We start from the raw sequence: 26,086 nt of genomic DNA on the forward strand, positions 1-26,086 counted from the left end.
ATGATCAAGTCGCCTTACCAGTTGCCATATAACAAGACCAAGGGAGAGGTAAGTTTTTTAAAATGTCGTTATAAACATGTAGTATATTTTCTTGTAAAGTTTTCTCAATATTTCACGAAAGCAATATGAGGAAAAGTGCCCCACCTCTGAGGGGAATTTTTTATAAAACGACAGACACTTTTTTAAAACTAGGCTAAGATATCATTAGAATTCTCTTCTAAGAAGGTGCCATTATGATTGGATAAACGATGTGATTTCGAGAGTGTTCACAATGTTACACTACGTGCATATTAGGAAAACTGCTCCGCCATCTGGCGGCCATGTTTTTCAACAAACCGGCACCCTTTTCGAAGTCGGTCGAGATGTGTATTGTTCAAACGTTCTGAGCAAGTGTTGTGTTGATTGGGCATTAATGTGACTTCAAGGGTATTCAAAAGGATATCCATACAGCCATTTCGGAAAACTGTCTAGAGCCTTGTTTCCCGTGTTTGTTAATGGACCGGACCCTTCTATGTGATCTAAGGCGAGTATAATAAAGTCACATTTTCAAAGCAGGTTTCGTAATCTAAGCAAGGGTGTTCACGCTTGCTTTTTGTAATTGAACTAAGGATCTGGTTTTGGTCCCAATACGGCAAAGTTTCGATCACGTTTGTGATATGACTGGAATAAATAAATAATTTACCAATTATAATCACGTTTATCATACAATGCTATTTATGGATTCTTGCCAATCTTGATAATGAATAGACTATGATGCCTTATAGGATGCTTGTTTGTTGCGCATTTTGTTTTGCGATATTGTATCTGTTACTTTGTGTTTCTTTTGTTCATAGAAGAGACGGCGCAAATATGATTGTTTGGAATAAGGTTATTTGTTATCTTATATATAAAGATATTAATTGCGTAGTGCATACAATGTCCGCTAAGTAACCGGGAGGACGCTGTTTGCATTCGCACTGTGGGGCGGTCTTAAGATCTCACCCAAAGACACTAAGTACTGGCTCTACCCACGAAACGGACTCGATAGCGTTTCAATAAGCCTAAAGCTATCGATACAATCGTGTTTTGGTAAAGGTTTGTTTTTCGAGTTTAACTAAAGTTTAACCATTCGAACGTTATAAAGATAAAACTAAATTAAGCTGTATATAAAACAGAGATAAGTCATGTAAAAATAACAAAATGTACGTACCATATTAAAACAATGTTTATGGTATTTATTAAGCCCATTTTGTGATGTTTCACTGATTTACAGTATGACGGCGGTTAAAAAGACAACACATATCATATTTGCAGTTAAAGTGTCATGGGACCATAAACTGATTAACAGAACAACCAATAGCATATCATATTGACACATGTACAATATTGATTACTCTTCAATAAAATACATTCATATTATCTAAAAGTTTCTAATAAAATATTTGCGTCTGTTATTGTTTGTTAAAGCTTGATTAAACACAACCCGATTAGTTATTTTAATAAAAGAGCATTCATTGTATATGTAACAAGTATTCTTGTAGTATTTTCTAGTTAAAGGGATCTTTTCACGCTTTGGTAAATTGACAAAATTGAAAAAAGTTGTTTCAGATTCGTGAGTTTTCGTTTTAGTTATAATATTTGTGAGGAAACAGTAATACTGAACATTAACCATGCTCTAATATAGCCATTATATGCATCTTTTGACGATTTTAAAACCTAAAAATTATAAAGCGTTGCAACGCGAAACGATTGAATAATTTGGAGAGTTCTGTTTTTGTCGTTAAATTTTGTGAAACTACGAAGATTGCTTATAAAAGGTATAAAATACGTCAAGAATGTGTACTCGGCGGAATAGCTCAGTAGGCTAAAGCGTTTTTACTTCAGGACTCTGGCAGGACTCCAGGGGTCACTGGTTCGAAACCTGGTCCGGGCAATGTTCTTTTCCTTTTTTAAATTTTTTTCTTGATTTTTTACTGGAGCTTTTACGATCCAATGTTTACATTTATCAATATAAAGCATTTAATGAATAAGTTAAAAAAAATGCCAAAATCTGTGAAAAGGCCCCTTTAAAGCAGTTATGAGTTGCAAAGAAGACGCCGTATTTAGATATTCATTTACAATCTGACCAAAATGCAAAATATGCGTTTAAATGATTAAATTTAAAATTTAACTTAAATAAAAAATAAAGTTTTTCATAATAATATTAAATAATTCCGATTTATTATTACTCATAATATGTCTCACTCTCCTAAAGACAGCTAAACATTCGTTGCTTTTGTCATAATCCGACATTTATGCTTGCATTAACTTACACTTGGTTAAAATTGGCATCAAATTAAACGATCTACCATGTAATGCAACAGTATTCTAATTCGACAGTATAGAATTACTCAGATTTACTTGGAGGTCTTCTTTATAGAGCCGGAATGAATGTTTTGTCAAATCACGGTGCATAATTACGACATTTACATTCAAATAAAAGAGAAGTGTTGTGTAAACGTGTCAAAAATAATGCAAACAAGTATGTGATATTTCGCGTTTCTCAACGCCAAACCAAATACAATCGGTATATATTGGTATGTTTGGATATTATCATTACGCCTAGCTCGAGTATCTAACGTAAAATGTTTACACCGGCGAGTGTGGTGAGCAAAATCATATGATATGATTTACTTTCGAATGATTGTAATTGGTATATTCATTATAAATATATAACAGATTACGCATGAAGTCGAATAAATATTATGCGCAAACATTTGACTGCAAATCAAGTGAATCAATTTATACGCTATGTATTCGATCATTAATACAATATTTAACATGCACTCTAGCAGAAAAACATGAGCTTGACAGACTTCACACTGAAGCAGCGCAGATTGCTTAACGAGCATAAAAATTACTTCATTAAACTGGGCTACAACAAAACTTAACCGGGAACCACTTTAAGATCAACGCGACACACAAAATCTGATACTGTTTTACATAATGCATAATTCCCTTACTGCTCAGTACCTGACGTACTTGGTACCTGAAAATGTCGGAGCTTCAACTAGGTATCTTCATAATGCGAATGACTTTCGCACATTCGAATCGTGATCATCCCTCAAAAATGGAATATCTAATCAGAAGAGGTAAAACTAGTGAATCATTGAATATATTTTAATCTAATCCAAGCTTAAAATGAGTTTGATAAAAAAATAACACAGTTATTTTATATAAGAAACCGTTTTCTCCAACTACTGCATAAGCGGTTGAGGTCTAAATTGAAGGAGGCTGAATTAAAACCTTTACGCGAAAAACATAGACTCTCCTCTATTCCCGTGTTTAGATATTGAATCGAATTATCACATTGTTTTCGTATGTCTTCATTTTAACGTCATGCCATGTGCATAAATGTAAAATATCTCCAGAATTACTAGCGATGTTGAGTTTGATATTATGCTTTTCGGCAATACACATTTTAAACAAAATGAACACCCTGAAATGTTTCTACATGTCCCACTAATGTTTAGAATAACAACGGCCATTTTCTAAACAATTCCATTATGAGAAGTTTTTGTTGTTTGATGTTCCTTGCACCAAAAAATCTTCTTACTTTTCTGCAAAACCTTTGCATGTATATGATCCATGTTGCCTTTGTCTGGTATAAACTATGTTATATTGTTCTTAACGGACTGCCAATCATGTGCACATATAAAACCATGGAAAGCAACTATATTATAATAAAATGAAAGAATTGCGGTCCTTTGCTAATACCAATTGAATAATGTACATGTCAAAAGGAAAGGAATTTGTTAAAACAAATGTCATAAAACAAATAAAACTGAATAAAAAAATTAATTAACTTACGTCATGAATTTTTATGTCAGAGGATTGTTCACAGGTACACAGCAAACATCATTCATATCATTATTATCGCTGAAATAAGGTTAAACCGGTTTTGGAGGTTGTACATATCAAGAACATGTGATCTGATTTTAATTCAAAGAAAGTTTACTACCATGAAAGCCCCGATGATTTTTAGTATATAACTAGTGAACAGAACCATAATATATGCCTAATAAATTGTAAGAAAACCATGTGACGCTGGATACTCTTCAACTTGCCCAACGGTGTTGCACAATTATTATATTGTCTCTCGAGCTTTCGTTTACTGTACATAACTTAGTTTTCGGCAATTATTTGATCCCTTCGTCATCATATGATGTATTTTATAAACATTGCTTTCTACATACATTGACAATAAAACATACCATACTCATAAGTGTATTTTAATTTAATAAGAATATATACAATATGATTTTGTTATTTAATATCAGTCCAAAATATTTGATAATACAATCCTAATATCATAATCTGAAGTACATAATATAGAATTATGCCTAACGGCAAGAAGAACCAAAATTAATGCTGAAAAATGTCGCTGATTAATACCAAAAGTTCAAACAGTTTTGACTCACTATTTTCATATACTTCCAATACAACGAGAAGTGTTTGATATTTCTATAAAAACGTCTCTCTTCTATCTATGCCAACACAAAGACTGCCGATACAGGTATAACTTTTCGCCAATTAACTGCTATCCCATTAACCTATCGTGATATAGAGATTGGATAAACGCGACCAATGGTAGAAGGCGAAGCGCGTTTTTAAAATAAATCTGGCTGATGTTTGTTGACATAATATTTTTACCATGTAAATTAAATTATTTTTTTTGTATATTTGAGTATGACGACGATGTACTGTTGTATAAGTCTTAAATAATGTTTGTTTGTCTGTCTATCTGTCTGTCTGTATATATGTCTGTCTGTCTGACTGTCTGTTTGTCTATCTGTAAGTCCGTCCGTCCATCCGTTTGTCTGTCTATCTGTCTGACTGTCAATGTTAAGGGGGTGAATAACTTATCGAAATTCATATCTAATATTAATTTTTAAAAAACCCGTTCTTACCAAAGCTGCAATATAAATATTATAACGTTGCTTCTAGAGAATTATGATGACAATTGCATTATTTATACATATGCATTAGTTGAAATATAAAGTAAATGCTCAGATTGAAAATGTTGATTTAAGGTATCTAATTGCCTAGAAATAAATAGAAACTGGGCATCAGGCGTAAGTTTGTACATCGTTACTTACAAAATACCTAATATACGTCAGTATGTAATAATATATTCATCCTAGAATAAACTGCTATACATTTAATGTCTAGTTATGAACAATCATAATCGTATTGTTCTGTAGCTGAAACATTTTAACAAACAAACAACAACAAAAACTTATTTTTAGTTCTATAGACATAATATTGTTTCTTCTCTGCTTTATATACACCATTTCTGTTTTGAATTAATGTAACAAATTTGAAAAATTGGCAAATCGTCAGTTTGATCACACGTCCAAATAAACCAAATGTTGGGATGGCCGACATCCGACAAATTATTAGGTGTTACATCGCCAGTTGGCATGATGGATTCCGGAAGGCATATAACATCCTAGCCTAAAGTATCAAATGAGATATTTATCCATTTATGAATGTTAATAAATCACCGTTCAACAATATAAACTAAGCAGGTAAAGACAAGCGTAATTACAGTTGTTGAACGGTGAAATGTTAACATGATGCAGACGCCTACGCATATGTGAATGTTTGCAGCATTCATAGTATGTTAACAACTCACCGTTCAACAATATATACTACGCATGTGAAGACACGCGTAATTACAAGTGTTGAACGGTGAAATGTTAATATTATGCAGACGCCTATGCTTTTAATTAAGGCTGTTACTAAAGCATAATAATAGTGAATGTTTGCAGCATTCAGAGTGCGTTCGAAAACAAATTCTCGATTTGTAAACGACAAAAGAAAATTTTATAAGCTTTAATATATTGAACAGGAAGTTCAAAATAAGACGCTACGCCGTTGTATCAAAATCGATATTCTGATTGGCTTAACAGCACTGTCTATTGATATCTATGAAGAGTGGTTAATTATACCCATGTGGGACGCAGGTTTAAATTGCTCAACAACTTCAATAATTATTGTATTAATCTCCCACACTTATAGCGGTAAGTAGGGACGCATTTCGCAAACTAGGAAGTATTTGGATAGCCAATGCCTATACAAATACAAATAAGTATACGCCTTATAAGCTCTCAAAAAAAGTTTAAGATTACACGCTTTACCTCTAAATAGCATAGAAGTAAATATGCTAAAAATGAGCATACATTTATTAATCTGTCCATTTCAAAATCGCTTCAATCTTTCCGAAAATAAATAATTGTCAACTCATTTCCTATCGAACAAAATACAGTCAAGTTACCATTACCGGATCAGTAGCGTTATTAAGTTGTTCTGGTGTAAAGCAATACATGTTTTGAGACTTCTTTTACACCAGTTTGATTAAATATTACCTTTGCTTACTGATTCAGCACATAGCCTTTTTTTAAACACAGGCAAAATGTATTTGTTATACATTTTTTTCGCCGCATAATTCATTCATTAACGGATCAGTTGTAGCCATAACGGATCACGTGACTGAAACCACTCAGGGGGCATCTAACACGCTATTTGAACGGTCGAAACATGAAATGTGTTGTTTACAATGACCATGTTACATTGCCAGTTATAAATTATATTCATTTTTTTTAAATTGTTTTCTATTTGTGATCTTGTAACCACACTTTATGCATAGTTTTCTTGTGTGAATTATTTGTTGAAAATCCTAAAAAGATCGAAAAGTTATGGGCATCTTATAAACCATGTAAATTGTTGAATCATATCTAATCATCGATATTGAAAATCGAACATAAATAAAACATTAAGATTGAGATCATGTATTGTAAGAATCAACAAGATTGGCATATAATTTAATATAATATATTATCAATACGCATACTATCACGCTTGATCCGTTATTGACCTAAGTCTTCATTTACTTTAAGTTGTTGCAAAATCTTAAACACGAATCAAAACTGAAATGGACTTTTGCAGGCAGAAAGATTACTAAATTGCCTTTAATTTAATGCGTAAACTTCTTACTTCCCAACAGATTTATAGCATGTGGCCGCCAACAATGTTCAACCTCGATTTGCAAACAAGACGGATGTCAACAAAGTCGTATATACATGTCAATAAAACATACCGAAATGTTTGACAAAGAGTAGTTCCAATCACGACTCATTCAATGCGTTTTAAAGAACAGGCATTGAAGATGATGTGTGCAAAATATCACTTACAATTGTCAACTATTTATCGCGATACGCAGTCTTGAACATCAAAGTGATCCGCTATGGGTAGTGATCCGATATTGGTAACTTGACTGTACCAAACAAAAAAGTTATAAATGCGACCGATCGAATTTATATTGTCCTCATACTAGTAAGCTTAAGTCTGTACAAATTGTGTATATAAAAAGTGTATGATTATTTACATTTATAGATTTAATCGAAACGCTTTTATGATTCATACTTACCGCCCGTTAATAATAAACTGCCTTTTTACGCAAATCAAATTATTGATATACAAATTATGGGTGTATTGTTGACAAATTGACAGCATATTCCTGCTATTCAGAGAAATAAATGATTCTAACGATTCCAACTCTACTTTGATATTTAATATAGCAAATAACAACACTAAAAATATTATGAGAGAGAGAATATCTGTTTATATCCACTACTTTATAATGTCCCACCAAATATAAGTTTAAGATGTTTAAGATCACATCCTTGAATCGGACAATGTAAGTATGTGTGGTTTAAACCGGTAAGATAACTAGCCGAACGTCATAATAACTAAAGATTTAATCACAAACAATACGCCCGTATTTTAATATATATTACTTGATATGATATGATGAAGATTTTTTAAACTTTATTGCAGAACATGACTTAATTTTACTCTCTGAAACATGGACACACTCAAAACTGAATGTTAACCTAGAAATAAATGAATACATCTCTTTCCATCTTTTCGGAAACAAAAGTCACGGAACAAAGAAAGGTCGTTATAGCGGCGGCCTTAGCGTTTATTTTCATAAAAAACTAAATAATAAAATATCAGTTATTGAACACAATAAAAATGGCATAATATGGATAAAGATAAGCAGTGAAATATTAACTACCGACCAAGATGTATTCATTTGTTTATGTTATATTCCACCAGTTACCTCGAAAGTGTTAATAGGCCATGACTTTGATTTTTTCGAGGAAATCGAAAAAGGTATAGAACATTATGGGCCACTTGGGGCCACATGTATTGTTGGTGATTTCAATGCTAGGACTGGAAATTTATCAAATATTATTAGCAATGATATATACTTAAATGTGACGGGAGACCACGTGCAGGATAACAAAAATGTTGACAATCTAAACGTTCGCCTTAACGCTGATCGCATTATAGATAACTACGGACAAAAATTGATTTCACTATGCAAATCTACAGGTCACATTATAGCGAACGGACGATTTAAAAACGATAAAACGGGACAATATACTTTCTTATCAACACGAGGTCTCAGCGTCACAGACTACTTACTTATTAATATAGAACATACTCATATTCTCAATGACTTTAAAGTTCTAAATTGGAATAACTTTTCAGATCATGCCGCATTGTATTTGTCATTAAAATTGAAAAATCGCATATTAGATACTGTTCAAGATAATAATGCGAAAAATGTAACGGAAACGAAATTAATATTTAACCAAGATTTAATTCACGTCTATCGAGAATCATTAAATGCAAATTTACATAAACTTCGTGATTTAAATAGCATGGGTACGGTCGATCAGGTAAATCTGCTCACGAACTTCATGCATGAGCAAGCAACGCGAGTTTTTAGTAAATCGTTTAAAGGGGGTAATCTGAATTCACATAATCGCAGTACACAGCAAAAACCACCGTGGTTTAACAAAGAGTGTCATGAATCGAAACGCGAATTCAATAATGCACGAAATGTATTCAACCGTTGTAAATCAGACGAAAACAGAATTCATTTTTCACAACGGAGAACTATGTATAATAAAATTAGAATTAAAGCCAAATATCTTTATAAAATCAACCAAGGCAAAAAACTCGAAAATATTGCTAAATCCCAGCCTAGAAAATTTTGGAAGACAGTTAAACAAAGCTACACAAATAAAAAGAAAAAGAAAAACAATCTGCAGATAACGGACCTATTTGAACATTTCAATAATCTATTAGGGGAAACGCAACCCACAAATGAAAATTTTAATAACGAAAATGCAGAAAATACATTAATTAACGATGCAGATTTAGACTGCGAAATAACCTTAAATGAAATACATCAAGCAGTGTTTAAACAACAAAACAACAAAGCGTGTGGACCAGATGAAATATCAGCAGAACTTATAAAAAACGCATTTGATATCATATCTCCGTACCTCTACACACTTTATAACAAATTGTTCAACAACGCCGAGTATCCAGAAAGCTGGGGACTAGGTTACATTGTACCTATATTTAAAGGGGGTGACCCGAATTCAGCTAAAAACTATAGAGGTATAACATTAAACAACATTCTTGCCAAGATATATTCGCAAATTATTTTCAACCGACTTACAAAATGGACAGAAAAAAACGAAACTATAATTAAAAATCAGTTTGGTTACCAAAAAGGAAAAAGCACTACTGACTGCATTTTCCTATTACAAGCTATAATAGCAAAAGTCATTCATAGTGGACATAAATTATATAGTGCCTTTATCGATTATGAAAAATGCTACGATAAAATCAATCTTCCATTCTTATGGCAAAAACTCACTTCACAAAATATAAGCACGAAAATTATTAATGCTATTAAAGCGATGTATTCCACGGTCAGATCTGTAGTGAAAAACAATAATGAGCTATCGGATATCCTATACTCACACCAAGGAGTAAAACAAGGTGACTGCGGCTCTTCGCTACTGTTTATGATGTTCGTGAACGATATATTAAACAATATCAATTCGAATATCGACAATGTATTTTCCATCAATGAAATAAAGTTATTTCTAATACTCTATGCAGACGATCAAGTTTTATTTGCGACTTCACCCGCCGCGTTACAATCTATGCTAAAGGACATTGAGATATACTGCAATACATGGACATTAAAGATAAACACCTTAAAAACAAAAATCATGATATTTGAAAGAAGCACCAGATATACGAATATAGATTTCTTCTTAAACAACGAAAAGCTCGAAATTGTCAATTCCTTTAAATACTTAGGGGTCAATTTCTTTAAAAACGGAAACTGGAACAGAACTCAAAAGAACATCTCAGAACACGCATCAAAAGCTATGCATAAATTATTTTCCGTGTTCAATCAATATGAATTTAAATTAGAAGAGAAACTCAAATTATTTGATGTATTAATATCCCCAATTCTCAATTATTCTGCTGAAGTTTGGGGTAATCATATGGCAAAAGACATAGAACTAATACATTCAAAATTTTTACGCAAATTATTGTGTGTAAAAACATCAACCAATCTTGTAGGATTATACGGAGAACTAGGTAGGATCCCGATGCATGAACACAGAAAAATTATTATGTTCCGATATTGGATAAAAATCTTAAATTTAAATGAAAATAGTATTATAAAACAAGTTTATCTCCTATTGAAAAACGACGCCGACAACGGAATCAATTATAACAAAAACAATTGGGCGTCACAAATAAAAGAAATGTTAGAACAATTAGGGTTAACAAATTTATGGATTAATCAAGAACGTATTACTATATCATTAGAGAGCATAAAAATTAGAATATTAGATCAATTTAAACAAAATTGGTTAAGTAACATTAATCAATCTGGCAGACTTAGCACATATTGTATTTTTAAAACCAAATTTGAATTTGAACCGTATTTGCACATAATCAAACAAAATAAATATAGAATAGCACTAAGTAAATTCAGACTATCATCGCATAATCTAGAAATTGAACAAGGACGTTACTATAATATAGAGAGAGCAGAACGAAAATGCAAAATATGTTGTACAAATTTAATAGAAAACGAATATCACTTCATGTTAACATGCCCACTATACTCACATCTAAGAAGAAAATACTTCAAATCATATTACTGTAGATGGCCAACATTAACCAAATTTAAATCGCTCATGTCAACTACAAATAAATGTGAACTTCTTCAAATTGCAAAATATATTTACGATGCAAGTAGACTAAGAGAAGAACTCGTAAGCATGTAACTTTCTGACAAAAAAAAAAATTATCATTGCTTCAAACGTCAATGAAAATTGAATTACTAATTGACTTAACTAATTGTCTGTATATATGTACATTATTCAACTTTTCGCATCGATAACATACATCATTTTATTTGTTGAGAGTGTATGTGAAATACTAGTTTTACTATGTTAATGTATATATATGTACATTAGTCAACATTTTTCATCGATAACATGTACCATTTATACTATGCTGTATATGTGAAATATTGGTAACATTAATACTACATTGTATATGTGAAATATTGGTTTTACTATATCGATATGCCAAAAGCATGCACTATTGTAATATTTATATATTCTAAATAGTTTTCTTAATATACCAAAAAGCGATTTCGGTATATTATGTTTATGTTAACAAATAAATATTTAATGACCATCAAGCACTAACATTGCATTCACGATCTTTGACCTGTAATACTAATATCTTTCTTCCTCTGTATTCAACTAACAATCACAGCAATCTTTACCTGAAGAATTACCATTTGCTTTATCTAATTGTAGGCTAGAAGCTTATTTGTAGCTTAATTGCCGAGATATATGTTGTTGTTGTTGTTGTATATATTACTTACGCATCCAGAAAATGAAAAGAGGAATGCAATGCGCGAATCAGATATTACAAATGTTAGTGCCTCAGTTACGTGCGTATTTAAAATCAATAACAGCGATTAGGGGATATGTTATTAGGCTATCTATATACTAAGATTGATTTCAAAGTAAAACATGTATATTGAAGGAGGTTTATGCGCTCTCACTCGTAAAATACCACCTGAAGGTGGTTAACATTAAGGCCAAGCTATTTCAGAATCATTTAATGTATGTTGTAATAAAAAATTGTTAAATTCATTTTAGTTATATTCAACGCATACATTTTTATATCGCCATCAACAAGTAGTTTAAAGGACAATTTTATATCCCACATGGCTTCTTGTGAATTATACTTGGTGGGATTAAACTAAACCCAATTACCATGGCGTGCAATTATAAAACATCGAATGTTCTTTTATTTGTTTTCGACCGTATAGCAAGCCGGTCATCAATTCAAAGATAAAAACAAGCGCCAACATTAGTATTCACAAGTTCAAGTGAACCATATAAGTAATAATGACCCATTAATGCATTATAGAACAGCGTATGATAAGCGTTATGTACACCTATGAATTATAACAGCTGTGATTTGATTATTAAACATATGGTCATATGTGTTGTAAATTACATGCTGACGTGTTTATTTCACAATGTATACGTATTTGTGTACATGTATATGTGAGGAAATTTGCATGTGTGCCTGCCTTGTCGTTTGTTGCAGTGTATGAAAGTTGTTCAATAGCCTAAAATAAAATACATTGTGGTGAAGAAAAAAATGATTTCTTTTATAAACTAACAGACTTTGACCTCAACTAGGAAGTAGTAATAATAAATACGTTATACCTGCCTTGGATAGAGAAGTCAAAACGTAAATAGTTGAAGTGTATTCATTGTCGCCAACTGTCAAGTGTGTCAATAAAATACGCTTTTAAAAACTATAATTACACCTTCCTTTTACGATTTTATAGGTAACACACATATTGGATGGCAAGTAGGTTATGAAATAAACTGTCGTTCATAAGATCTGATTTTGAATAAAGTGTAATTTTCCGATTGTTCCTAATTTTGAATTTAATGCATAGTTTGGCAATTTCTTGCTTACCATTTTAGTCCGTTGAAGACTAATGCTAATTTTGAACAAAACGAATGTAGTTTAATATTGGTTTCTACTGAAACATTCATGAAGTAGCGTTATTTATCACATTCGTTGCTATTTGGTTAACATATTCATGACATTTTCTTTAAACTCAATTGGTCAAATGTATATACCTAATCATTATCTATAATTGTATTGTGTTACATTGTTAAATATTGCTTTCTGGAGTAGCAGTATTTCACATGTAATTATGTAATCTAGACTGTGTTCCTATTTATTTAGACGGTCAGCTATAAGAACTATTGAATTAGGTGCGTATCTATACAGTGCAGTGCGTTCAATAGTGAATTTAAAACACTTCAAATGTTATCTTTACGTCGAGAATACAATTATTGGGATTATTAAATATTTTAAAACATATATACTCACCAACACACAATTTATACGAATACAGGATTTGTTTTCCTTATCTGTATGCTCGAATTTTATCTTACGATTGGTTATAGACAAAACGTATGTGCACGAGTTGCGTAGCCTCGAGTGATAGTATACTGTTTTTGTTACAAGAAATTTGTGTTTCCGTGACAAATTGGACATCTTGATGAGCTAAGAAAACCCACAGGTGGTTGATAGGGAAATATTTATTTAGAAAAGTTGATTTTTCATTATAATTTTATAACTTATCATTCAAAATGATGTTTTCAGTATATAATATCATAGCCACACGCTAACCACCTGTGAGAAAAACCGGTCGTCTTATTTGTATTTAATACATATTTGTATTAAATCCATTCGACGTCTTTTCTTATCTATATTAAAGTAAAATTATGGATCGAATTAGATTATGAGCGTAAAGTGTGCTTAACACTTTAAGTGTTGCACAATTTGGTTTGAAAAAAGTATGATATTTATAGTGCAGGGGGCCGTTTCTGGTACAATGCGTAACTTTAAGGACGAAAATGTACGTACGTATAAAGTTACGTACGCTATTCTGAATGCGTAAGTGCGTTTCTATAAACCGAACGTAGCGTAAAACTTAGTTGCTATGTTTGAATAATCTCTAAACAGAAGTCTGGTGATTGCGCGTACCTTATAGAGAACATTTGAAAAAATTCATAAAGTAGATTTAACTTGCTTTCTCTAACAAACTTTCGGTAGACTAAATATTTATACATTTATCCTTAAGAAGTACCTAATAGATAGCAAAGTTCTTTCCCTTGTTTGCGAAATTGCGATGAAAAAAGGGGTCAACTGTAAAAAAAGTTCAATCTCTTGATTATTTTAAAATTAAGTGTGGCCATTCTTTGTTGTGCTGGATATGCTCTTTGTTAAAACAGAAGAGATGATTCTTACTGAAGCAAATCTTTTACGAAGGTTAGTCAGAAATATTTCAAACTGGAATTGCTGGAGCAAACTGGAAAACAATGGATTGAAAATACTGAGAAGACAGGCATGTGTATTGTAGCTTACACATCTGAATTTACAGAAACATAATCAAGGAGTTTCCTGACAGGATTTCAATTTACTGGAAGGATATCTTTGATTATGTTTATTGCGTCACTGAATTACAAATGGAATGTCCTATAATGAGAAGAACATCAGCAATGGCCTCTGTAAAGAAGGTAGTATTTTTAACATTTCATTTACTGATCAATGATAATGTACAGTAGTATAGTATGGTTTTAGAAGAATTAACAAACTCTGTAGCTTGTATTCACTTGTCGCACTTCTAGATAATTTTATAACAATCAACATCATGTTTTTACATGTTTATATTTATACTTGTGTGCAAAATATTTAAAAAAACAACAACAGATTTTTACTCATAAATTCATTTAAAATGAGAATCTTTTTTCTGTGATAAATTAACATTGTCCATGAATGCTTCTACTAATTTGAGACAATAGGCATTTGCAATTATCATAAGTATGCTTCTTCACATATATAATTATATTATATTTTTTGTTCAATATTTTAAAAAATGCATGGATTGGTAAAAAAACGCTGGACTGTGAAAGCTTGTCAGAATTTTATATTTTTGTAGAGGTCACAGTGACATTGACCTATAACCTAGTGACTCAAAATGGGTGTGGCGTTTAGGGTTTTAGCACATTGCCTACAGCGGACGGGCGGACGTTGGACAACTAGCTGGCTATGACAATAGCTCGGGTTTTCTCTCTCCGAAAACAGCCTCGCTAAAAATACTACTTTGAGCATCTTTCAACTGTAACTTACCAACAACAAATCTCATTGGTTTAAAAGTCATAGTGTTTTGACAGTTTTTGTATAAAATGACATATTTGGTACATTTCAATAAATGTTTTCAGTATATTTACTCAAACAGTGAAAACTTTTCAAACCTACTTTAAAATTAGCCATTATAAATATTCAGATAACTTAAGTTTTAGTTGTTACAATAACCATTGCGCAAAGTTTGCCAAGTGTGTGAGCTTTGACCTTTACTTCCAGTTAATAATTGCAGCGCTTAAACAACTGAAGCTTGATTGGTCATTGTTGGCCCCGTACTACTTAAAAGTACCCGGGGTACCCTTAAGTACACTTCAATGTACCCTGGGTACAGAATTTTATTCCTGCCTAAAATTTGATGTCATCAAACGCACTTCTGAATACGAAACAAAATCCTCTTGGAACAAAACCGAACTCAATATGCTTTTTTGAGTACGAGTTGAGATAAAATCATCGCGGAGGCCATTTCACAGAATGTAAACGGAAACATTATTAATTTGAAAATAGAGCCAACAACAGCAGATTTAGCCTAGGTATTCCTGGGTATGTTTCAGTATATTTTCTGTACCCAGGGTATATTGTAGCATACATAAGAGTACCCAGGGAACTTTCAAGTACTAGTCCGAAATTATATATATATATATGTTATATCTTATAGCAAATTCAATTAAAAAGACATATTACTTCTACTTCTTCGGCGAACACAATTTAAGATAAACCAATGAAATAACAATCAATTTTAATTGCTACCTTGTACAAATTGAAATTATAAATGTCTTATACCAGTGGAAATAGTTTCAATAACCGAACTTTCTTACATTCGCCAAATAAGCCCACTGCAAATGAGAAACTGAATGGTGCATATACAAGTTTTACCGTTCACCCGTGTGTAACTGCGTACTGTGGTCGTTTTGAGGTGTTCAGTCACGTCTATATACATCTATTTTTTAAATTCAAATGTATATTCAATATAGTCAATATTTGCTCATCTCTACTACAAAAATGGTATCGTCATTAATGTAAACTTAGCACATAATTCCTAACTGTTGATTTTACGATACGGAAATGATAACTTCTTATAATATTTACATTTTCTGTGTAAATGTATGTGTTCAGACGATATACTATGTATAAGTCTGGAATAAAAAGTATGTCTGTCTGTCTGTTTGTCTGTCTGTCTGTCTGTCTGTCTGTCTGTCTGTCCGTCTGTCCGTCTGTCCGTCTGTCTGTCTGTCTGTCTGTCTGTCTGTCTGTCTGTCTGTCTGTCTGTCTGTCTGTCTGTCTGTCCGTCCGTCCGTCCGTCCGTCCGTCCGTTCCCCCGTCCGTCCGTTCGTCTGTCTGTCTGATCTCTGATAATCGTGATGTGGAGTCAATGTACCTCGCCAGAACTTGCATTGTGTCGTGTGAATCTGCCAACTCGTCGTTCTATGTCGCAGTGTTGTATTCTTCTGTTGCTTAAACTCGCCAAGAAGCGGCGATAATTTTAAACCGTTCAATATTGTCGATGCCCATCGTACATTTAGCGAGGGCACGTCTCATGACAATCGTGCACTCTCGAATAAACATCTTCTGCATGTCTTCACGTCCCGTAGAATTTAGCTTTCTGTTGGCATTCTAGGGCATAACTCGACTTAGGTGTGCATTGGGGGGGGGGCTGGAAATCGCGAACGACATATGCTTATAAACTCGTGCAGAATCGTCTACACTCGATCATTCTCGAAGTCAGTTATTATATCTGCGATTGATATATTAACATAAGGAATATATAAATATATATATTGACTGAGCTCGTCTAAATGTTCGTGTCAATGTTGAAGAGATCTCGAGCAAATGTCGTCCTTAAACGACCAGCTCGTCCACTTTAAGGCAAGTGAAAACTCGCCCAAAGTCGTACAGAACATGAAGCTAACATTCGAAACAGTCTAACATGGTTTTACGGAATGGTTATGGCCAGTTGGTTTGGTTAGGTTTGCCCGTTTGGGACTGTTTTGAAATGTCAGTGGAATTGTCAGATATATTTAATGTGGTAAGCCTGGAATCTTCAAAGCAATTTGATGACTATGATGATGATGATGGTGATGATGATGATGAGGATGATGATGATGATGATGATGATGATGATTTGATATCCCCTATCCATTTGTGTTCAAATATTGATTTAAAAACACTCGGTCATATGCAGTCGGCGTTCTTATTGATCTACTTTAGTCAACAGTCGAGGCAAACTCCGTAGGGTAAGGCTACTTAAGAAATGATTGGCATTATTAAACTGTATGTCAATAAATCAACAGTGATATATTTGCGAAAGTTCTTAACGTTTGAGTTGTTAATTAAAACCTAAAATGTATTGCACTTGTATTGCCACTTGTTGAAGAAATACGATATTCGGTGACTCTTTACTGGGATGTTCTAGATTGTATTTATCGGTACTGGCAATTTCTTTTATTTGATCTATTTAAATTAAAACAAATATATCGAGGGAGGATTTTGTTTGAATTTGTTTGACACGTACTCGTCGTAAGCAGTACATATCTTAGGAACTTTAGCGTGTCATTCATTAATTAAAATAAAAAAACAAATATATCAAGGGAGGATTTTGTTTGAATTTGTTTGACAAGTACTCGTCGTAAGCAGTACATATCTTAGGAACTTTAGCGTGTCATTCATTAATTATTTTTTTTAAAATAAAATAGCAGCTTCACGTCAAGTATTTTATTCAAAATTAAATGCATTAAGCATTGCATGCCAAAGAAACAACAGACACTTGAATTGTTACCTTATTTTGAAACATGATTCGAGCGAGTGATTCTTAATATTCATTAGTTATGACATATATTTACAACTAATTAAATATCTATGCAAATTATATGGGCACAAAAATGAAACGGTATTATTGTTTTCAATATAAAACAAATCTTACAAAGAGACAACTATGCACATGTTTTGTCTTATGATATTATGAACAGAAGAACAGAACAGAACATATGTTTTATTTTGACTTGCACAATGTACATCGTCAGTATAACAAAAAACAAATCATGATTTAGATTCATGTCACGTTACTCATATAATACATAGTTTTAGTACATACGGTATACAATAAAGTACATTACTTCCTATAATATATTATTTCAGCACATACGGTGTGTAGCAAAGTACATACGGTATACCTGGTCTTTACTATAAAAATATAACATTTGAATATTTTAATCAAATAAATTGTGTTAGTTCAGAATTTTTAAGTTTCATTATTTAAGAGGATGAACTTACATTTAACAATGTGTTTCTTTGATTCAGTGCGTATTTAATAAAAATAGAAATTTTAATTAATTTGGTCTTGTTATCAATGCCCAACATTTCCAAAAATTTAAACATCGATGGGCGTTGGTAATAGTACTTTGGTACATATTTTTTGCGAATCTCATCTAAGAATGAACATATAAGCATGAAATGATATTCATCTTCAATATCTTGTGAATTACAAAATAAACAGTAACGCTGATCCCTATCAATTCTATTTCTACCATATCTACCCGTTTGTATTCTTAGGGGGTGGACCGACAGTCTTAGTCTACAAAAGAACATTCTAAGGCTGCTTGGTAGTAAATCTAGGTATGATTCGTAGTTGAAAATGTTTTTAAAGAGGACATAATTAGTAAGAACATGGTTTGTCTGCATGTTCTGGGACCATTCCTGAATGAAATTGTCTATGACACGTTGTTTGAAAATGATGATAAAAGATTTAAAATCGACATTGTCAGCATCTTCGAAGATATAAGAGAAACCATAATTATTCAGCAATAACTTTACATTAGAAACCCAATTTGTAAAACCATTGTTACAATCTTCCTTGGCTTGCTCATAAATCTTTTTAATAATAAAATTATCCGTATGTATAATTTTACTCCAGTATTTAATAATTTTTAGATACCTAGAAATAAACAGAGGGTACCGACCTAATTCCCCATATATGCCCGCATAAGATGTATTAGTTTTAAGTTTTAAAATACGTTTGCAAAATTTAAGGTGAATTCTCTCTAGTTCTTTTGATTGTTTAAATCCCCATACCTCTGCTGAATAGTTAAGAATAGAACCAACAAATGAATCGAAGAGTTGGCACAATATCCTTGGCTTCAGTTCGTACTTTTTACAATGTTGCAGTAGTATATTCAATGCCTTAATAGCTTTACCTGCTAGATATTCTTGATTCAGCTTAAAATTCCCAGTGTAGTTGAAAACAGTACCAAGATAATTAAAATCGTCTACAACCATCAATTCTTTCCCATCGAAGCTCCATTTTTCATTTGCTAACAGTTTGCCCCTCTTTCTGAAAACCATAATTTTTGTTTTGTCTGTGTTTACAATAAGTCCCCATGTTTTACAATATGAGTGCAAAAGATTTATATTGGTTTGTAATTCCTCAGGCGATTTCGCAAAAATTGCCATATCATCTGCAAAAAGTAAAAGCATTAACACAATATCGTCTATTAATAAACCAGAATTAGGTTCATTTTGTAAATAAAGTTCAAGGTCATTAACAAAGAATGAAAACACAATCGGCGAGAGTACCTCACCTTGCCTCAGGCCAACTGCATATTCAAAAAAATCGGAATAGGTGCTACATGATTTTACACAAGATTTTACTTTCTGATACATATCTCGTATGATTCTTAACAATTTACCTTGAATTCCGGATTTGTACATTTTTAACCAAACGGCATTCCGGTAAATTGAGTCAAAGCATTTAAACATATCGACAAAAATAACATAAAGACGTTTATTTTGGTTAAGATATTTTTGAATGGCCGACAAGAGTATAAAAACGGCATCAACAGTTGATCTTCCCTTCCGAAATCCGAACTGAGCGTCCGAAATACTATTATTTTCGTTACAAAAAGATTCAACGCGCTTGTTTATTACAGTTGTAAATAATTTAGCCAAACAGCTTACAAGTGTTACACCTCGGTAGTTACTAGCATTTTCCGTATCCCCCTTTTTATGTATAGGTACAATTACCCCCTCGGTCCACTTATCGGGAAAATACCCAGAGTTTAAAATAGCATTAAATATATCACACAAATGTGATCCTATGATATCAACGCTTTCCATGAAATACTCGTTAAGCAGATTATCATATCCACATGCTTTGCGCGATTTCAAAAACATAACGGCATTTACAATTTTATGCAGGCGTTATGCAGATCAAACATTAAATTAATCCATAAGCACACAGTCGAAAACAATGAAGGTGTTGAGTATTTAAAGCCACACACCTGAAATAAAATACAATTGTAGTACCAGAGCTGACAAAGACCAATCTAACTGAACTGAGCTAACATGTCGACAGATAGTATCTCACAGTCTCTACAGTATATTTTATTTTACGCAGTTTTGACAGAATGATATGCATGACATTATTTCCAAAGAAATGGATCTTGATGCAGAACTTCTGCTTAAACTGTAAATGTGCCAAATTCAACAATAAAGTGACAACCGTATACACATTTATAAGAAGCGCTGTTGACATATCAATCAAAATTGTATTCAGTAATCTACGTTTTTGTAAAAAGTTGCATTTATATTATACTGCTGTGTCAATGAATGACAATTATACAGTAATCTGTGCTAAAATTAATTGAATTAATATTAGCACAGACTACTGTATAATTGTCATTCATTGACACAGCGGTATAATATAAATACAACTATTTACAAAAAAGTAGATTATACTTATACATAATTCTTACAGAAAAAGTATACTTTTACCCATGTTTACAATGAATCAATTCTATCACTCAGCAAACGTCACATTCGTTGAGTTCAACTTGGCGTCTTGTGATGGATAAAGCCTTGTTCAAAACGAAAGTTGAATGAATTGTCAAAAGGAAAATCGAACTAATCATAACAACAATCGATTCGAACATGTAAAATTTCCTCTTTTAGCAAAACTCCAATCCACAATCGTACACAATAGATCCTGAAAAATCAACGCAGGATTTCCGTTACAGTATCTTTCCATGCCCTACCAAGTTCTTAATATAGATAAAGGTTTAAATTAACTAAAATGATGCGCTCGTAGATTTCGTAGTCTACGTTCGGTTCTCCGAAATATCGGTGCATACGCCGCCATATTTACGCTAAATTACTGAGTTACGTTAGCCTTTGAGCACACTTAACTTTACTTGCAAAAATACGGTAAACGTAACTTTACGAAGTTTATAGAAACGCTAAAAACTGAACGTTTTGCACTTACGCATGATTTTTGAACGTACGTAGTTTTAAGAAACGGTCCCCTGAGGTTATCAGTTGCTAGGGGCTATTTCGATACATCTGTTACAAAATTACGCATGACTTACTCGCAATTCAATATACACGTCTGTTTTAATATCAACCAAAGATCACTTTGTTCCTTTAGATTTATTATCAACCAATATACATTAGCAAAGTCCTATCCCTGGCATGTGCATAATCTTGATTTCGTTTGTGTTATGATTGTTTAATAAGCGATTCAATTGCAATGATAATGCTGATTTCAGTCGCATTTAATACTGCCAAGTTGGTGGACGAATGAACATCAAATAGTGACTTCTCATTACACTATTTGGATTCTCGTAAAATAACAACTTTCGAACCATTTGATATTAGTTTCAAACAGGGATTTAATTCGAAGTCACAAAAACATTGCTTGCGAAAGTTCATGTCTTTGACGAATGCGGAATACATGCATGTCATCAAAGTTAACACACATGCTGTTGTTTACTGACTCAGAGAAGTTCCGTGAAAATGTTTTATTATGAAGCGCTCGTCGGTAAATTGTACAGATATTTTCAGAATTTCTTAGTTCCTTAGACGTGAAGCAGTTGTGTTGTTTTCTTTGAAATATTTTTTTATGGCAGCTCGAATGTGAATTGAGCTCGTGTTAAGTTTGTTCTTTATGCTGGATAAATACACGCTTAGGCATCGGAATTGAGTTCTGTGTTGCTGCAGTATAATCAGTGGACACATAGATCGAGTTACACATATGAGGATGATGATACTTGAGTAAGGCGTTTTCCGTGGTATTGGAACTGGTGGACTAATCATGAGAAGGTGACGGAATATTATTTACAGCGAGAAATCGTGTTTGAAGGACTTACACCCATGCCTTTGGATTAATAAGTAATTGGATGTTCAGTTATTAAATATAAAACACTTGAACAGTAGAATAACAGACGCTACGGACCGCACAGTTGTGTCTTTCATGCAGAAAGGAGTTGTGGTAAACTTAACGTAATGAGCTTAAAACAATTTGTGCACAACGATACTGATTTTAAAGTATTGTTCTTGTTTATTTAGATATAGCATTTGAAAATGGGGATAACAATGGCGATTTTGATGAAATGTATGGTTTTATATCTTTCAGAGTGCGTATTCTTTTCGCATCGGGCTTTTGCCAAATGTCAATTTGACCTGTGCTCTATGATACCAAATGTTTGTAGCGCTAACTTAGAGTGTGTCACAACGGAGACTTGTTTAATGAGATGCGTGTTTTATCAGGAAAGTGCGGTAATATTACGTCATCAAACACAATGACGTCAACACAACTTCAACGGTTAATGCACCGTCAACACAGAACCATCTCGGTGTGTGTAGTCCAAATTACGTCAAACGACCCGAATCGGAAAGAAGCTGTAGCGGGATTTTTTTGAGTTGTAAATGCGGAATCTGCATTTAAGAGACAGGCGTCAAACGCTGCGAATGTGACCTTGGAGCTACCGGTCCGCTATGCGAGCACAGATGTTGTCGGGACGTTGGCGCGCATGGCTCATGTCGCATCATTCCGGAAGACGGATGTGATTGTGAAAGGAATTACACGGGCAAAAATTGTGAAACCCGTATAGAGGTGCCAGACATTTTCTGTAACTGCGTTCACGGCTCATGTAATGAAGCGGGCACCTGCAAATGTTACGAAGGTTGGACGGGCGCAACGTGCGAAATCTCTTGTACAGATAACTGCGGTCAAGGTAACACATGTGTTAAAGTATTTGGTAAAGTAATGTGCATGCAAACCGGCTTAGAGACCACGAGTCAGAGATCGACCACGATTATCCCGCGCCTTGACGCCTGCAACTCAAGCTACGTCCTTCGACCGGTTAAAGAACGGTCATGCATGGGCATGTATAATTGTGTATATGGGACGTGCTTCACCCAGGCAAACTGATAGTTTGTCAGTGCGATATCGGTGTAGCGCCCGGTCAGCTGTGTGAGCACAAATGTTGCAAGGACTGTGGCGCCCACGGAAGGTGCTATTATAACGTGACGCAAAAAGAGGAGCGGTGCAACTGTGACGCGAACTATACAGGTTCACTGTGTGAGATATACAATCCGCCAGGTACGATGCGGTCTTTATTGCGCAATTCATTTCAAAAGGCATTAATAATGCTCAATTTGCAAATTGTTAAATGCCCCGACTCAAATATATTGGAAACTACACCTGCTGAAAAATACATTCAAATGTCCAAGCTCAAAAATGCAAAACTGATGACCCTTTTGCAGATTATTCAAAACTTTTCCGACTACAAATTATAAAACATCTGTGTATCTGCAAAATCCATAAAAAGTCCCAGCTTTAAAATATGAAAAATATCATATTTGTAATAATAATAAAATATAATTTGTGAAAAAGGGTAAAAACCGTCTCAACTGCAGCATATAATAACCAACGGCAAAATAGTCTAACAAGGTTACAAAAAATATTAAACAATATAATATCAGCCAAAAAGCATGAATTGTCACAGCCGTAAAATTGTATAGACTATCCTAACTGTTAATAGTATAACAACTCCATGCGGTTAGATGCGTAAAAATGACAATCTTTACATTGATTTAAATGTCTCCGCTGTAAAATATTATGAAATGTCCCAGTGCAAAAATATCGCAGGTGCATACGTATTATAGGGTCGCGTCAGACTTTTATTTATTTATTTTAACGACGAAGTGTATAAAATATTAACAGTTTTATACTCAAATACATGCATACACATGTTTAGCAAATTACTATTACCGGTACAGTAACTACAACAGACATGAAAAGAAACTTCAGTCGACTTATCAATTTCGTACAAATGGGTATGGCTGTTTCAGATTAGTTTTGCTCTTCAATATTGCGGTCCTTCTGTTAGTCCATTTTCTATGACCTGAAAATAAAATTTAATCGAGTTCACATACAATCGATCGTTTAAATAAAAGTGAGCTTCCTAATAACACATTGTCAATTTCATGCATTACATAAAATTATTTTGTAATAAGGTCGACAAACATAAACAAATCTGGTTTGAACATTAATTCTGTTAAACATAATCGTCCTGTTCACTTCGTTTTCACAGTTGCCAAAGGCTACTTAAATTTATTGTTGATTTAGTAACGCATGACTTTCATGCAATTAACAATGTTCCCATGTATCATTATCTACCTAGTATATCTATTCGCGTGAGATATAACATCTTACCGCCCAACCCACATTAAATTGGTCCCGTCCGTGTCTTGGGACGATGGCTAGCCCATTATCGTGACGTGACTACTACGATATTTTGTAGGTACGGGTTGTTTGAAAATTTAGTTAACTGTTGCGGTTAAGTGTTGCGTAAAATACTGCAAAACCTGTTCGTAAACACTATATATTTAAGTGTTGGAAAGAATTATTTTTGAACAATATTTTTTCAGTACTTGATTTCAATAAGGTTTGTTGCGATAGAACATTTTATCTTATGCTTTCCGGTGGTTTATAGAGGAATATCAGTAAATTAAAACTGATAATTTGACTGTTTCAAACAGTGACAATTAACAGTGAAAATTATCGATAATTTTCACTGTTTCCTGTGAAATGACGTTATTTTTGTAAGAAATGATGTCATTATCCCAACGAAATTCTATTTTCTATGGATCACTTGTGAATTTAAATCGATAATCCACCAAATCCAACAAATACCCTCTATTTAATGTTTTCCTCCATAGGATGGTTCAAATGTTATCATAATCATAACGATACTCAAAATTGGCCGCCTTTGGGGTTGGGGGTAATACTATGTCCGTCATGTTAAGCCGTTCTAAATCTAAAGAATAGAACCCCACACATGTATTTGAAAATTTGCGTTGTGTGTTAACAACATAACAGACATCAATATTTCAGTGCAAATACAGTCAGTCAACCAGTTTAGAATAACCCGACAAAATATGTTAATTCTTTTGACTACAATAATTTCTTTCGGGATTTAGTTCAATGTGAGAAGATGTAAACATAAAGGGTAAACTTTATTGTGTATGATAACAGGTTAGGCCAGACAGCATATGCAGTTTTTTTTGTCAAAAATAACCAATTAAAGTTTACCCTTCGGAAAATTATAAAAAAGCATTCGACTTACACAATTAGTATTTCAAAACATTGTCATGGCATTTGTTTTCAATCAGCAAAATGTTTATTTGAAAATAATAAAGCCTTCTATATCCATTAGCACATTTCATAACATAGCTCATTCAATCAGTTCCGGTTTCCTTTTTGCTTCATTTATTCCCCCTGTAAGCATAATACAAAAACATTCTTGCTAAAACTTTGTTAATTTATTCCTTTACCTTATGTATACCATAGACACATATTATTTTGTTTGTATTTGGACATATTGGACAATTAAATACAAATTAATCGGAACTGCTGATTATCCGGAACTGGTTCACAAACTGTAGATGGGCGTTTAAACAATTTTCTTTACATTTGATACATTAAACTGCAATATGAAAAAACTTACTTATGAAATATTTAATATGCTTTTACAGGCGTGAACAATTAAAATGTGTATTTCTTTCATGTAAGCTAACAACGTATTTACTTTAATATTACACGAAAACAGTTTTCAAATTAGTGCGTCGTTTCGCGTTTCAA

At 33.1% G+C, this 26,086-nt stretch overlaps 2 protein-coding genes across 3 annotated transcripts in view; one reads left to right on the forward strand and one right to left on the reverse strand.

The window, feature by feature from the left end:
* Positions 1-4,541, reverse strand: part of LOC127873539 (uncharacterized) — a 48,589-nt gene extending 44,048 nt beyond the window's left edge. For both annotated transcript variants that reach the window (XM_052417421.1, XM_052417422.1), the window contains exons 1-2: positions 4,440-4,541; positions 3,829-3,897 (exon numbers count right to left, since the gene is read on the reverse strand). The gene's annotated coding sequence lies outside the window, so the exon portion shown is untranslated. The remainder of the gene's footprint in view (positions 1-3,828; positions 3,898-4,439) is intronic.
* The window catches only part of LOC127872131 (tenascin-like), a 27,913-nt gene continuing 1,827 nt past the window's right edge, over positions 1-26,086 (forward strand). Inside the window, exons 1-3 of the mRNA XM_052415456.1 lie at positions 1-48; positions 22,889-23,174; positions 23,363-23,542. Coding sequence (XP_052271416.1) covers positions 1-48; positions 22,889-23,174; positions 23,363-23,542 — 514 coding nt within the window. The remainder of the gene's footprint in view (positions 49-22,888; positions 23,175-23,362; positions 23,543-26,086) is intronic.

The sequence above is a fragment of the Dreissena polymorpha genome, chromosome 3, assembly GCF_020536995.1.
Source record: "Dreissena polymorpha isolate Duluth1 chromosome 3, UMN_Dpol_1.0, whole genome shotgun sequence".
Lineage (NCBI taxonomy): Eukaryota > Metazoa > Mollusca > Bivalvia > Myida > Dreissenidae > Dreissena > Dreissena polymorpha.